The 15,163-nt window shown below is 50.3% G+C and overlaps 1 protein-coding gene across 2 annotated transcripts in view; it reads left to right on the top strand.

Annotated features, from left to right (window-relative positions):
* OTOF (otoferlin) overlaps window positions 1-15,163 on the top strand; it is a 100,421-nt gene that overhangs the window by 71,153 nt on the left and 14,105 nt on the right. For both annotated transcript variants that reach the window (XM_058020825.1, XM_058020826.1), the window contains 13 exons: window positions 489-623; window positions 1,538-1,699; window positions 2,600-2,719; window positions 4,320-4,481; window positions 5,377-5,539; window positions 7,636-7,766; window positions 8,449-8,478; window positions 9,219-9,365; window positions 10,326-10,392; window positions 12,527-12,675; window positions 12,995-13,129; window positions 13,245-13,382; window positions 14,865-14,992. In XM_058020825.1, the coding sequence (XP_057876808.1) occupies window positions 489-623; window positions 1,538-1,699; window positions 2,600-2,719; window positions 4,320-4,481; window positions 5,377-5,539; window positions 7,636-7,766; window positions 8,449-8,478; window positions 9,219-9,365; window positions 10,326-10,392; window positions 12,527-12,675; window positions 12,995-13,129; window positions 13,245-13,382; window positions 14,865-14,992 (1,667 nt within the window). The remainder of the gene's footprint in view (window positions 1-488; window positions 624-1,537; window positions 1,700-2,599; window positions 2,720-4,319; window positions 4,482-5,376; window positions 5,540-7,635; window positions 7,767-8,448; window positions 8,479-9,218; window positions 9,366-10,325; window positions 10,393-12,526; window positions 12,676-12,994; window positions 13,130-13,244; window positions 13,383-14,864; window positions 14,993-15,163) is intronic.

Raw genomic sequence — 15,163 nt, 5'->3', positions numbered from 1 at the left:
GGATTCCTGGGGGTGTGGGGATGGCTGGCTCTGTAAGTTCCCATGGCACAAATCCCATAAATGAGGATCAGGCTGGTTCTGGGCTCCTGCGGTGGGAATAGCCCAGCAGCTCTGGAACTGGGCACTGCTGGTTTCCAGGAGATCTCTCCCCAGGAGCCCATTCCCAATTTATGTCCCTCATCCTGGTGGCTGCAATTCCCCACAATTCTCTATGATTCCTTGTGATTCCCAGTGATTTCCTGCCAGTTTAGGCAGAACTGGGTCATATTAAAGTGATTTTTTTAGTCTTCCCTTCCCAGTCCAAGGGTTGCCAAGCTTTAGGAAGCCTGGGAATAACCCAGCTCTGCTCATCTGCGATTGGATTTTCTTCCTCAGAAGAATCCCTGGGTGATTCCCAATCCAAAAAACACACAGCAACCCTACCTGCCACCCTTTCCCAGGATCCTGGTCCATTCCTGGAGCAGTAGGAATCTCTCCCATTTCCCCAGGTTCTCAACGAGACCCTGTGCCCAACTTGGGACCAGCTCCTGGTGTTTGACAATGTGGAGCTGTACGGGGAAGCTCACGAGATGCGGGATGACCCTCCCATCATCGTCATCGAGATCTACGATCAAGACACTGTGGTGAGAAAATCCCAGGAAATTGTGCGTGGTTTGGAAGCCAGGATCTCTCCAGATTTGGAGGCAGAGGATTTGGGGAGTTTTTCCCTGATCCATGGAGAATGCTCCTTCCAAATCTCCCACGGAGCCTCTACTGCTCATGAATCTCAGACGAATCTTGTTTTCGGAGAGGGAAGAAAGAGGCTGTAGCCAAGGAGGGTTTCCATTTGGGAAAAGTGCTCATCCCTGGTCTCCTTACTGTCCCAATCTTCAGCTGTCCCAAACCTCCTTCAAGGAGTCAGGACTGAAAGTTATCCCTGAGCTTTGGCATCCCAAGGCCAGAGTATTGATCCCATTCCTGTTTCGACCACGATGGAGAGAATTGCAGGGTTAATTTGGAATTTCTGTGCTGGATCCCCAATCCTAAGTGCCCTGAAAGAGAACCACAGGGCAAATTTTGGAATTTTCATGCTGGATCCCCAAACCCAAGTGCTCCTGGGGAGATTCACAGGGCTGATTTTGGAATTCCCATGTTGGATTCCCAACCCCAAGTGCTTTTGGGGAGAACCATGGGGCTCAATTTGGAATTCCCATGTTGGATCCCCAACTTCAAGTGCTCCTGAGGAGAACCACAGAGCTAATCTTGGCATTCTCATGCTGGATTCCCAATCTTAAGGGCTTCCGGGGAGAACCATGGGGCTAATCTTCGAATTCCCATGCTGGAACCCCAACACCAAGTGCTATTGAGGAGAACCACAGGGCTAAATCTGGAATTCTCATGTTGGACCCCCAACCCCAAGTGCTCCTGGAGAGAACCATGGGGCTACTTTTGGAATTCTCATGTTGGATTTTGAACCTCAAATTCTCCTGGAGAGAACCACAGGGCTAAATTTAGAATTCCCATCTTGGAACCTCAACACCAATGGTTCTTTCCCTAGGGAAAAGCCGACTTCATGGGCCGGACGTTTGCCAAGCCAGTGGTGAAGATGTCAGATGAGGAGTACTGCCCGCCACGCTTCCCACCGCAGCTGGAATATTACCAGATCTACCGCGGCAACGCCACAGCCGGGGACCTGCTGGCTGCCTTTGAGCTGCTCCAGGTGCCAGTGGGACAAAGGGATGGGAAGAATGGGTGCAGGGTTGGAAGGGAGAGGGGTTAACTTACAGAGAATTGGGTAACTCTGAATAACCGGGAATAACTGCCCCCCTATTCACCTGGTCGTTGGTCTGCTGGACCCTTGTAGTTCCCCTTGGATGATCAACCACCTGTTGCTCATCAAAGACACCTGGAAAGGTCCAAGGCCAGGTGGGATGGGGCTTGGAGCCGCCTGGAAAGGTGGCATGGACTTCAAAGACCCTTGAATTCCAACCGCATGGCAGGGGGCAGTACCAGAGTTAAATTCTTCCACTTTTGTGCCTCGTGTCCCATCCACTGGAATGCTTTTCCCACCTCCTTTTCTGCCAGGGCAGGTGCTCATCCAAGCCCTTTCCTTCTAGTTTTCCTTGGACTGAGGGAATAGCTCACCTGTGATATTTGATCTTTACTGAGCCCTGGGCTGGAAATGGGACCTTAAACCTGCTCCTGGGTTGAGCTCTGGGACCACATCTCCATTTCCTCACACACAGCCCAGCAGGTGCAATTCCGGGATGGAACAACCCTGGGATGGGCTGCATTGGTGGGCTGAGAAGTTTGGATTGCTCTGGGGACTGTTCTGTGTGGAACTCCCAGCACCTTCTGCTCCTGTGATTTCCTCTTCCCAAAGCACCTGCTCTGGGCTCTCAGCTCTCTGAGACACCCCAGATCCAACAACTGGGACCAGATCCAGCTGAGACATGGCCCAACTCCCTCTGGAATCAGTGGCAGGGTTTGGAATGAGCTGATATTTGAGGTCCCTTCCAACCCAAACCAATCTGTGATTCCACAATTCTGTGAGAAGGACCAAAAACTGCTTCCCAGCAGCTCAGAGGAGCAGATCCAACCAGTGATCCATCTCTTCCAGATTGGCCCTGGGGGTAAATCAGACCTGCCCCCCATCGACGGCCCCACGGACATGGACCGAGGTCCCATCCTGCCAGTGCCGCTGGGAATTCGGCCAGTGCTGAGCAGATACAGAGTGGAGGTAACCAATGTCCATGTGGAGCATTGTGGGGCTGGAGAACATCTCCAAGGGTGTTGGAAGGGCAGGAGGGGGCTGGGAGTCAAGAATCTGTCTGTCATGGCTGTTCTGGGAATCAGGCTGCAGCATCCCTAAAAAAAACAGGGAATCCAGAGAATTGGATCATTCCTTACTGTCAAACCTGGGCTGGACGGCGAGTGAGCAGCACCTGGGCTGAGATGCAGCTCAGGGAATGTTAGAGATGGACATGGAGCGGGATCATCTGTTCCCAAAGCAATCCCGTAGCTCAGGTGTTCTCTATCCCATCAACCTCAGGAAACGAGGATGGGAAGACCCTCATGTATCCATGGATATCTAAAGGAGAATTTTGTATCCAAAACAGTGTGGGCAAAATGCAGGGCAGTGCCTGTCTCCTGTGCTGGCACTGCTGAGGCACCTCCAGTGCTGGGGGCAGCTCTGGGCCCCTCCTGACAGGAGAGACCTGGAGGGGCTGGAGCGTGTCCAGGGAAGGGAATGGGGCTGGGAAGGGAATGGAGCCCCAGGAGAGGCTGAGGGAGCTGGGAAGGGAATGGAGCCCCAGGAGAGGCTGAGGGAGCTGGGAAGGGAATGGAGCCCCAGGAGAGGCTGAGGGAGCTGGGAAGGGGCTCAGCCTGGAGAAAAGGAAGCTCAAGGGGGACCTTGTGGCTCTGCACAAGTCCCTGACAGGAGGGGACAGCTAGAGGGGGTTGGGCTCTGGTGCCAGGGAACAAGGAAAGGACAAGGGGAAATGGCCTCAGGCTGGGGCAGGGCAGGCTCAGGTTGGACATCAGGAGGAATTTCTCTGTGGAAAGAGTGGTCAGGCTTTGGCAGGGGCTGCCCAGGGAGGTTTGGAGTGTCCATCCCTGCAGGTGTCCAGGGAAGGCCTGGATGTGGCACTGAGTGCTCTGGGCTGGAGACAAGGTGGGGACAGGTCACAGGTTGGACTCGATGGTCCTGAAGGGCTTTTCCAAATTATTCCATGATTTTGTGATGTGTCCTTTGGAGGTCCTGGTGGACATCCGTGACCCAGTCAAGGCCCACAGGGATGTTCAGGGCACATCTCAGCCCTGAGTGAAGGTGTCTCTGCTCAGGTGAGGTGCCACTGACCAGGTCTCCAAAGAGATTTTGGCTCCTGGTTCTCCACATGTTCGCATCACAATAAATGTTCCTCACAATTTTAATTCAGCCATGGGGAATAAGGAGGTGGGGAAATCTCCATTTTGGGGAATTTTGGATGGTGGCAGTCTGTTATCCCAGGTAGGGACAGGGAAGTTTCCCCAGTGACACTGATCCCATGGGGACAATGGGAGGATATCAGTACTGGATCCAGAGCCACCACAGATGGACAGAGCTGGATTCCCAGGGCAGGAAAAGGCCAGGAAAGGAGAAAAGCAGGAAAATGCCGAGGGCAACAGGATGGAGGTCTTGGGCTGCAGGGTGTCAGGAAGGGGACACCTCAGGGATCCACCACTGCCCTGTGATGACACCAGCAGTGGGATCCCTTTCCATGGAGAACCAGCTCCCAGGGATCATCCCTCTCACATTCACATGCTCCCTCCTCCTCCTCCTTCTCTTCCTGCCCTAGATCTTGTTCTGGGGGCTCAGGGACCTGAAGAGAGTGAACCTGGCCCAGGTGGACCGACCCCGTGTGGACATTGAGTGTGCCGGGAAGGGCGTCCAGTCTGCCCTGATCCAGAACTACAAGAAAAACCCCAACTTCAGCACTTTGGTCAAGTGGTTCGAGGTGGTGAGTGTGGCCCTTCCCTCTGATCCCTCAGCTGGAACCCGTAATTTCTGGAGCCCACCATGGCTCCAAGCTCTTTACTCCAGTTTTCCCAAAACAATAGAGCACACGGACACCATTCCTTCACCTGAGAGCTCCCAAGCCACATATTTCTGGAGCAGCTCAGGGCTTCTTCCTTCAGCATGATCCCAGTTCTGGTCCCTACTGCCCTTCCCAGCATGATCCCATTCCTAATCTCTACTGCCCTTCCCAGCATGATCCCATTCCTAATCCTTACTGCCCAGCAAGATTCCATTCCTAATCCCTACTCCCCAGTATGATCCCATTCCTAATCTCTACTGTTTTTCCCAGCATGATCCCATTCCTAATCCCTACTGCCCTTCCCAGCAGGATCCCATTCCTGATTCCTATTGCCCTTCCCAGTATGATCCCATTCCCAATCCCCACTTTCCTTCTGAGCATGACCCCATTCCTAATCTCTACTGTTTTTCCCAGTCTGATCCCATTCCTGATCTCAACCATCCTTCACAGTATGATCCCATTCCTAATCCCTACTGCTTTTCCCAGCATGATCCCATTCCTAATCCCTACTCCCCAGCATGATCCCATTTCTAATCCCTACCAGCCTTCCCAGTCTGATCCCATTCCTAATCCCTACTCCCCAGTATGATCCCATTCCTTATCCCTTACATCTTTCTCAGTCTGATCCCATTCCTAATCCCTATTGCTTTTCCCAGCACGATCCCATTCCTAATCCCTACTCCCTTCCCAATATGATCCCATTCCTAACCCCTACCACCCTTCCCAGCACAATCCCATTCCCAATCCCATCTGCCTTTCTCAACCCCCAAACCATCCACTTCCATTCCCTGATGACCACCCCTGCCCTGCTCCCCAGGACCTCCCTGAGAACGAGCTGCTGCATCCGCCCCTGAACATCCGCGTGGTGGACTGCCGCGCCTTCGGGCGCTACACCCTGGTGGGCTCCCACACCGTCAGCTCCCTCCGCAAGTTCATCTACCGCCCACCCGACAAGAAAGCTCAGCACTGGAACATGGCAGGTACCAGGATTGGGACACAGGGACCTGGTCTGGGATGTCCACGGGGAGAAGAGGGAGGTGGGATGGGCTGTGAGACCATGAGATGGTTGGCTAACCCGCAGAAATTCTGGTTTTGGGTCCAGAACTCCAAGAAAACCCCAACTTCAGCAGTTTTGTGGTTCCAAGCGGTGTGAGGACGCCCCTAAAAATTTTGTGGTAAAAGTGAAAAACAAATAGGATTTTTAGTCTTTTGATTCTCACATTATTGTTTATTTTTCTCTAATTAAAAATTCTATACACTATTTATATATACACTATATATCAATATATCTACTTATATGGATATATCTATCTATGCACTATATATCTATCTATGCACTTATATTTATATATACTATTTACATCTTAGACTTAGCATATTAAAAAAACCACTAAAAGTTACAAACCACAAATTTAAAGTATTTTAAAACTATTTTATTTAATTAATTCTTAAAACATACTTTATTTCTACAAATAACTAATTATTTGTTTACCTACACAAAATCTACATTGTGATTCTTTCTAACCAATCACTTCATACTTCCAACACTATAAAAAACAGAATAAATTAAAAACAAAAAGGAGATCAAACAACACCCAAAATAGTTCATCTTATCTCCTACCCACCTCTATACTAAAACCCAAAAGTCTAAGCTTTTTCAACCTATAATAAACTATCTATTTTACACACCTATAAATTCCTATGTCCATTTTACTCATTCATAAATTCCAATTTATCCCAAAGTCTTAGAAACTTTTTCCATAAACAAAGATTAAAACCAGCATTCTTCTAAAAATCAAAACTTCTCAAAACAAACAAAAATATATTCCCTCTACCCCAAGCTCCAACAAGGTTTACCTCCAACATCTTGCATCTTAGGACTCAAGTCCTCAGATGTTCCTCAGGACTGGGGCAGGATTTGGCCACACTCAGTCCCTGTGGTGGCTGTAAAGATCAGAGGTCCAGGCCCCTCCTGACCCCAACCACCCCAATCCATCAGCACCTGCAGGAAAACCCATCCCAGACCCACTTCCCACCCACCCCAGCAGCCAAGGGCTTGGGAGCCTTGGGGATTAGTCCTCTCCTCCCAGTTTTGGGGCAGGAGGCTGGGCGAGATTCCCAAAGACAAGTCTGGTCCCTACTGCCCTTCCCAGCAGGATCCCAATCCTAATCCCTACTGCCCTTCCCAGCATGATCCCATTCCTAATCCCTACTCCTCAGCATAATCCCATTCCTAATCCATAATTTCCCTCTCAGCCTTCTCAGTCTGATCCTATTCCTATTCCCTACCAGTCTTTCTAGCATGGTCCCATTCCTAATCCCTACTGCCCTTCCCAGTATGATCCCATTCCTAATTCCTACCAGTCTTCCCAACATGATCCATTCCTCATCCCCACTGGTCTTCGTGGCACAATCCCATTCCTAATCCCTAATTTCCTTCTCAGCCTTCTCAATTTGGTCCCATTCCTAATCCCTACTTTCCTTCCCAGCATGATCCCATCCCTGATCCCTACTGCCCTTCCCAGCATGATCCCATTCCCAATCCCTAAACCTGGACCAGGGGTTGTGTCCAAGCCAGCAGAGGTTTTCAGGACAATCTTCTCTGTCTCTTCTTCTCTGGACATTTCCTGCTTATCCCCCACCTTCTTCTGCTCTTTGGTGGGATTTTGGTGCTGCTGAAGGCTCCGTGCTTATTTCCACTGCTCCAAACAAGGTGGTCTCAATGTGCTCTGGCCTAAATCCTGGGGGATCTCACCTGAGATTAATTTCTGCCCTGAAACCTGTAGGATATCAACTCCCATATGAACTCCCAGTTTCTGGCCTGAATTCTGTGGGATCTCACCTGAAATCTCAGTTCCCAACCTGAATCCTGTAAGATCTTGCCTAAATTCTCACTTTCTGGCCTTAATCCTGTAGGATCTCACCTGAACTCTCACTTTCTGTCCTGAATCCTGTAAGATCTTGCCTAAAGTCTAACTTTCTGACCTGAATCCTGTAGGATCTCACCTAAACTGTTGGTTTCTCCTCTACACTGTCCCTCTCCCTTGCTCTTTCTCCTTTTCTGTCCTCTGTCCAGCCAAACACCTCAACGGCTACCTGGCCATGACCAGCAGGGCCCATTGCTCTCGCCCCACAGGGGAGATCGTGGTCAACATGGAACCTGAGGTCCCTATCAAGAAGATGGACACGATGGTGAAGCTGGAAGCCGTGAGTATCCGTATGGCAGCACCTCCTTCCTCATGGAATTACAGATTTCTGAAGGATTTCAGCCTGAATTGGGGAGGCAGTGTGCCTGTGCCCATTTTTGTGCCCAGAATGGGAATTTCGACTCTTTCTCCCACCCTTCTGCTTCAGAGCTTCCTCCACAAAAACAGATTCCTGCCAAGATGCTCCAAGAGCTGGAGCCCCTCTGCTCTGGAGCCAGGCTGGGAGAGTTGGAGGTGCTCACCTGGAGAGGAGAAGGACCCAGGGAGAGCTCAGAGCCCCTTGCAGGGCCTGAAGGGCCTCCAGGAGACCTGGGGATGGAATGGGGACAAGGCATGAGGGACAGGACACAGGGAATGGCTCCCAGTGCAAGAGGACAGGGCTGGATGGGAACTTGGGGATTAGGAATTGTTTCCTGGGAGGGTGGAGAGAGGCTGGGATGGAATTCCCAGAGAAGCTGTGCCTGACCCTGGAGCCCTGGAAGTGTCCAGAGCCAGGTTGAATGGGGCTGGGAGCAGCATGGGACAGTGGGAGGTGTCCCTACCCATGGCAGGGGGTGGGATGAGATGAGCTTTAAGGTCCCTACCCACCCAAACCACTCTGGGAATGATGATTTGCACTCAGCTGAGGGTGTGTCCTTAACCTACTCTCCCTCTCTCTGTTCCCTTTCATCCCGGGGTGGCAGAATTCCGATGCAGTGGTGAAGGTGGATGTGGTAAGTGATGGATCTTCTCTGCATCCCTACTCCCAACTCCCTGCTCCCTCTCCAGCCCTTCCATGCCACTTCTGATGGACCAGACACCCTCCCCAGCCCGAGCCAGGCAGGGACATCACCCCTCTGTCCCACAACAGACACAGCTCACTGTCCCGTCAAGGGATGTGGCAGTGGCCTTGTCCCTGCAGTTTGGGGAGCTCTTTTGGGCCAGGATTTTTCATCCCAGCTGTCCCAGTATAGGGGGAGGGATGCTGGATATTGCCACCACAACCGGGTACCAGCTGGGAAAGGTTCCTTTTCCCCACCAAGGGGACCCAAGGTGCTTTGCTGGGCACAGTTTGACTCTTGCCATAGAAGATTCCAGAGATGTAGCCTGGGAAATGCACGGGTAAATAGGATGATGGAAATGTGGGGGTGTTGTGGGACTGCCCCATCCCTGGAAGCGTCCAAGGCCAGGTTAGATGGGGCTTGGAATGACCTGGAATGGTGGAAGATGTCAGGATTGGCATTGGATGAGCTTTAAGGTCCCTTCCCATCCAAACTATTCCATGATTCTGGCACTTTCTCCAAAACCTTGGTCACCCTTGGGTGTTCTGTGGCTTTGAAAGGGAGAAAGTTCATGAGGCTCCCAAACCTGGGGGGTTTTCCCTCCTTGGGTGCTTCACTTTGGTACTTCTAGAAATGATTGCCTCTCACCTGATCCCTCCCCTTCCCTGTCTGCTCTTCCCTTGTCCCTTCAGACCGAGGAAGAGAAGGAGAAAAAGAAGAAGAAGAAGAAAGGAGGAGGAGGAGGAGGAGGTGGGGAGGAAGTGGAGGAGGAGGAGCCAGATGAGAGCATGTTGGACTGGTGGTCCAAGTACTTCGCTTCCATTGAGACGATGAAGGAGGTGGGTGAGGAGCAGCAGGGAGGGGCATCCAGGGGAGATGGTTTCCTTCCTGAGAGGTCTCCCCTAATTCCAGCTCCTTCCAAAGCCTTGGGGCTGTGCTTCATTATGTGTAGAAACCCCCCCATCCCGCCCTGAGGATCCCCCTGATGGGGATACCCCAAAAAGTTCTGTGCCAGAATTGAGAGACAAACGGGACTTTTGGTTTTTTCAGTTTTCAGGTGGTTGTTTATTTTTCTCTTATCAGAAGTTCAGCACTCCCTCTAAATCTCAGACTTAGCATACAAAGAGAAAGGCACCAAAAGTCACAAGACACACAGGTTCAAGGTCTTTTAAAGCTATTTTGTCCAATTAATCTTAGAACATATTTTATTTCTACCTTTTTACCAATAACTAATTATTTGTCTGTTCATGCAACACCTGCATTGCGGCTCTTTCTAACCAATCCCTCTGTGCCACCAACACTGCAGAAAATGGAGTAGATGAAGGACAAGAAGGAGATCAGACAACACCCAAAATCCTCCATCTTGTCTCCTATCCACCTCCATACTAAAAACCCAAAACTCTTAAATTTTTCACCCTGTGATAAACTTCACTATTATCTATTTCACATACTTGTAGTAGATTCCAATCCATCCCAAAGTCCTGGAAGGTTTTTCCATGGATGCAGGTTAAAAGCAGTGTTCTCCTGGGGGTCAGGACTTCTCAGGACAGAAAGAGAAATATTCCTTGTGCCCTGGGTTCCAACAATTATGGAATCCCAGAATTGTTCATGCTGCAAAAGCCCTTGGAGACCATCAAGTCCCACCATTACTCAGTACTGCCAAGGCCACCACTCTGTCCCCAAGTGCCACATTCATGTGGCTTCAAATCCCTCTGGAGATGGGAACTCCATCACTGCCCCGGGCAGCTTTTCCAGGAAAAAATTGTTCCTAATATCCAGTGGTTTCCTTTCTCCACCAGCAACTCCGGCAGCAGGAAACGGCCGCGGCAGAAGCAGAGGAGAAGGAGGAGATGGAGATTGGAGAGGGTAAGGCTGGGAGGAAGAGAGGGAACATGGCAGGAAAAGGTGGGACCAGAATTCCTCTCGGTGCTTGGACATCCCTCTGAGAATCTGCCTCAGCTCTCCAGACAAACCAGACACTTCCAGCATGTTGTGTTTTCCCAAAAAGGGTCGATTTTTGTGGGTTTTTGCAGGGTTTTTCCCTGCATGTTAAACTCTTTGTCTGCTGTCTTAATGCAGGCAGTGAAGACAAATACACAATTTAGGGCAAGTTCTCTCACCTAATTTATCGAGTTATATAATTTTATACATTATTATTATGTATTATATTAATTAATATGTATTATATTATATTATATATTATTTTTCACTTATTATAATTTTATAAAATTATGAGATTAATGACGCCATAAATGTGTTTGTCTCTGAAGGAATTCAGGTCTGTAGGTCAGGTGGGATTCTGACCTTGCCTAAATTTGCAGGAGACTAATTTTGTCCCAAAAATTTTGCCAGCCAAGAATCCTGGGAGTGGCTGGTCAAGGGTGACTTTGTCCATCTGGCCATGCCACCAGCAGGGCTGGGAAGGGTATCCCTGAGGAATTCCACCCTTGCTGTCCATGTGCTCCATGTCCCCATGACAGGGGGTTGTTGTAGTGCCCAGGTGATGCAAACCCCCTCAGCTGAGTAAAATTCTGAGCCTAGTTTCTTTTGGAAGATCAATCTTTGTATCCCGGAAAAAATGAGGTCTTTCTGGCTGAGCTTTGAGACAACTCTGAGCAGGTTCTTCTGGGCTTGCACTGGTGTCCTCTGGGGTTTTATTTCTTTTTAGAATGATCCATTTCCCTTGGCTCTCCCACTCCTTCCCCCTTTCCTCATCCATGTTTTTCCCTCTGTCTGTCCCCATCACTGGTTAAGTTCCAGCCCTCATGAAAGCTGGCAGAGACACCAAGGGACAGGGATTGCAGAGAGGGGAAGGGGTTTTCCTTGAATTCACCTTTTCCAGCAGCCTCTTCCCAGCTCTCTGTGGCTGGTGGTTGCTCCAAACGAGATTCTGCTAACCTGTGGCTGCAGCTGGTCCTGGACAATCCAAGGGCAGCAGCATCAAGCACTGTCCCCTCTGTATTCCCAGGCTGGGGTTCCACACCTCAGGCTCCATAAAGCAGGAGAAGTCTCTGGTAGGAGGAAGAAAATTCCCAAAATTCACAGAATCACAAGGTTGGAAGAGACCTCCAAGATCATCAAGTTCAACCCAGCCCCAACACCTCAACTCAACCCTGGCACCCAGTGCCACATCCAGGCTTTGTTAAACACACCCAGGGATGGTGACTCCACCACCTCCCTGAGCAGAACATTCCAGAACTTCATCACTCTTCCTGTGAAAAACTTTTTCCTGATATCCAACCTAGATTTCCCTTGGCACAGCTTAAGGCTGTGTGCTCTGGCTCTGCCAGTTCCTGGAGAAAGAGCCCAGTCCCACCTGAGCACAGGCACTTTTCAGGGGGGTGTAGAGAGTGATGAGGGCACCCCTGAGTCTCCTTTGCTCCAGGCTGAACACCCCCAGCTCCCTCAGTGGTTCCTCACAGGGTTTATGTTCCCAGCCCCTCTCCAGCCTCGTTGCCTCCTCTGGACACTCCCCAGGTTCTCAACATCCTTCCCAACCTGAGGGACACAGCACTCAAAGTGTGATCTCACCAGTGCGAGGTACAGGGGCAGAATGACCTCCCTGCTCCTGCTGGCCACACCATTCCTGCTGTGGGCAGGACCAGGTTTTCTCACTGGTGTCAGAGGGCTCTGCCCATGTTCTGTAGTCCTCCAAGTGATGTTTTGTAGTCCTCCAAGTGATTCCTGCTCAGGTCAGCCCTGAAATTTCCTGCACAGAGAACTCCAGGCTGCTGGAGACGCTGTGATACAGAGCCAAGGAATGACAGGTCAGGGCTGGGATGGGACTTGCAGGCAGTGGCAGCTGGCAGCTTTCATGCTCCTCTTCTTTGAAGAACCTTATCCAAGCCTTTCTAGATCTTCCCTACCTCTCCTCACTCTCATTTCCATCCCCTCCCTCTTCCCTCCCTCCCTCCCTCCCTCCTTCCTTTCCATCTCCTATCTCTGCACTGCTCCCCCCAGACATGGAGTGATGCCAAACTTTGTGACTCTCCCATGAAAGGCTCCAAGGCCCAGGTGAAGAACAAGGACAAGGACAAGGATAAGGACAAGGACAAGTCCAAGGCACCCAAAGATGACAAGAAAAAGAAGCAGCAGCCAGTCCCTGAGCTCCCTGAGAAGAAGAACAAGCAGAAGATCGATGAACTCAAGGTACTGGGGGTGCTTCTGAGGAAGTACCTAATTGTGGGGATGATGTGCTTTGGGACATCTCTCCTAGGGATTTATCTTGGGACACTTCCAGGGACGGGCACTCCAAATTTCCCTGGGCAGCCCCTGCCAAGGCCTGGCCACTCTTTCCATGAGGAAATTATTCCCAATATCCCATCTGAACCTCCCCGGTACAGCTTGAAACCACTTCCTCTTGTCCCACCCCTCATTCCTTCTGAGCTGATTGAGTACTCCCCACATCTTTTCCTCACCTTTGTTTTTATCCCAAATTCCCTCCTTTAAACTTTTTTTTCCATCTCAGGTCTTCAACAAAGAGCTGGAATCAGAGTTTGACAACTTTGAGGATTGGCTGCACACCTTCAACCTGCTCCGGGGGAAGATTGGGGACAACGACGACAACGCCACGGAGGAGGAGCGGATAGTGGGGAGGTTCAAGGTGAGTGGTTAGGAATTCTGGCCAGAATTATGGGGAGGCTGTTTTGGGGTGGGTTTGCCTCCCTGGAGGCCCTGGACAGCAGGACTCAGTTGGTTCATTCCCTCCCTCACACCAGGGCTCCATGTGCGTCTACAAAGTACCGCTCCCTGATGACATCAGCAAGGAGGCAGGATATGACCCCACCTTTGGGATGTTCCAGGGGATCCCCAGCAATGACCCCATCAATGTGCTGGTCCGAGTCTACATCGTGAGGGTGAGTGGGAATTTGTGTGTGGCAAACGTGAGGTTCTGCAGCTAGGCACTTGGGAGGGATCTCCATCCTGCTGGAAGCACCTGGGCTGCCCTTTGCTACCACCTTGTCCCAGTGTTTGGCTCCATTTCCCACCAGCCTGGTTCTCCATCCGAGCTGCTTCCCATTGGGATATGGAATCTCCCATCCATCATCATGCTGGAGTAGCAGACACAGCTTGTTCAAACCCCAAACCAGCCAGGACTGGGTGGAAGTGTTCTCATCTGCTGCTGTGCCATGCTTGGAGGTGGAACTGGAGAGTTTGGGGGTCCTCACCCCCTCTCTGGGGAGAATCCACCATGAAGAGAACACGATGGGAAGGGGATGGATATCTCAGCATCTTGGCCAGGTTTTTGCTGGCGGTGTTTCCTGAGAGTCTTTTTCTTGCCTTGGGTGAGATTCCAAAGGTCACTGTGGTGACATCTCAGAACAAGGCCAGCTCCAAACTCTCCCTAAACCAGGACAGGGATTTACCTGAGGCAGGAATATTCCCAGTTTAATCCAAGACACTATTTCATCCCCATTTCAATCCAAGACACTCTGTTTAGGGACTGAAGTGGCCCGGTGTTCTCAGGGTGTAGGAATGTGATGGAGTGACCAAATTATCCTTTGTCTGCTTAAAAAGGCAAAAAGCCCACAAGTTTCTCGCCTCAGTTTGTAAAAGGACACCTCATAGCACCTTTGAGGCTTCAACTCAGACCTGGGGTTGCCAACTGGACAGAGCCCAAGAGGTCTCGCCTAGGTAATTCACTAGAAAAAGAAGAGAACAAAGGAAATAATTGCTTTTGTGGGGTGTTTTAGCAGCAGCAGGAACCTCTTGCCCCTGATTCAGGTTTTTCTCTGAAAGAGCTTTATTTTGCCTTTTGTTAAGACTTCTTCTCTTTCCAACACTACCTCAGAAGCCATCCTGATAATTTTATGCCATTCTTGGTAGCTGAACTATCTCAGGAAATAATCTCTTTTGTGGAGTGTTTTAGCAGGAGCAAAAACCTCTTGCCCCTGGATTGGGCTTTTCTCTGTAAGAGCTTTGTTATTTTACCTTTTATTAAACCTTTTTCTGTTTCCAACACTACCTCAGAAGCCATCCTGATAATTTTATGCTGTTCCGGGTAGCTGAGCTATCTAAGGAAATAATTGCTTTTGTGGAGCAATTATTGCTCCTTTTAGAAGGAGCAAGAACTTCTTGCCCCTGGCTCGGGTTTTCTCTGAAAGAGCTTTATTTTACCTTTTATTAAGACTTTTTCTGTTTCCAACAGTACCTCAGAAGCCATCCTGATAATTTTATGCCCTTCAGGGTAGCTGAGTTATCTTGGGTGTGATGGCTTCTCTGAGAGCTCATAAGACCTGGCCCAAAGAGAAATCCATGATCAGGGATGGAGAACGGGCCCATCCCTGAATCCTCGGCTGCTGTGGACAGCGCTGACCCATCCCACCTGTTCCCTGCAGGCCACAGACCTCCACCCAGCTGACATCAACGGGAAAGCCGATCCCTACATCGCCATCAAGCTGGGCAAGACGGACATCAAGGACAAGGAGAACTACATCTCCAAGCAGCTGAATCCTGTTTTTGGGAAGTAAGTCTGTGCCTGGAACTGTTGAGCTGAGCCCAAGCTTGCCAGCCCTCAGATCTGCAGCTGAGGTGTCCCATGGCTGCTCCTTGAGCTGGATTTATCTTTATTATTTAGCTTTATTTATGGAATTTATCCCACAGAGTGGATGTCCTTCCAGGATGTCCTTTGCCAACA

This window comes from Melospiza georgiana, chromosome 3, assembly GCF_028018845.1.
Source record: "Melospiza georgiana isolate bMelGeo1 chromosome 3, bMelGeo1.pri, whole genome shotgun sequence".
Lineage (NCBI taxonomy): Eukaryota > Metazoa > Chordata > Aves > Passeriformes > Passerellidae > Melospiza > Melospiza georgiana.
The sequence above is the reverse complement of the archived record's forward strand: the minus strand, read 5'-3'. Positions and strand labels throughout refer to the sequence as shown.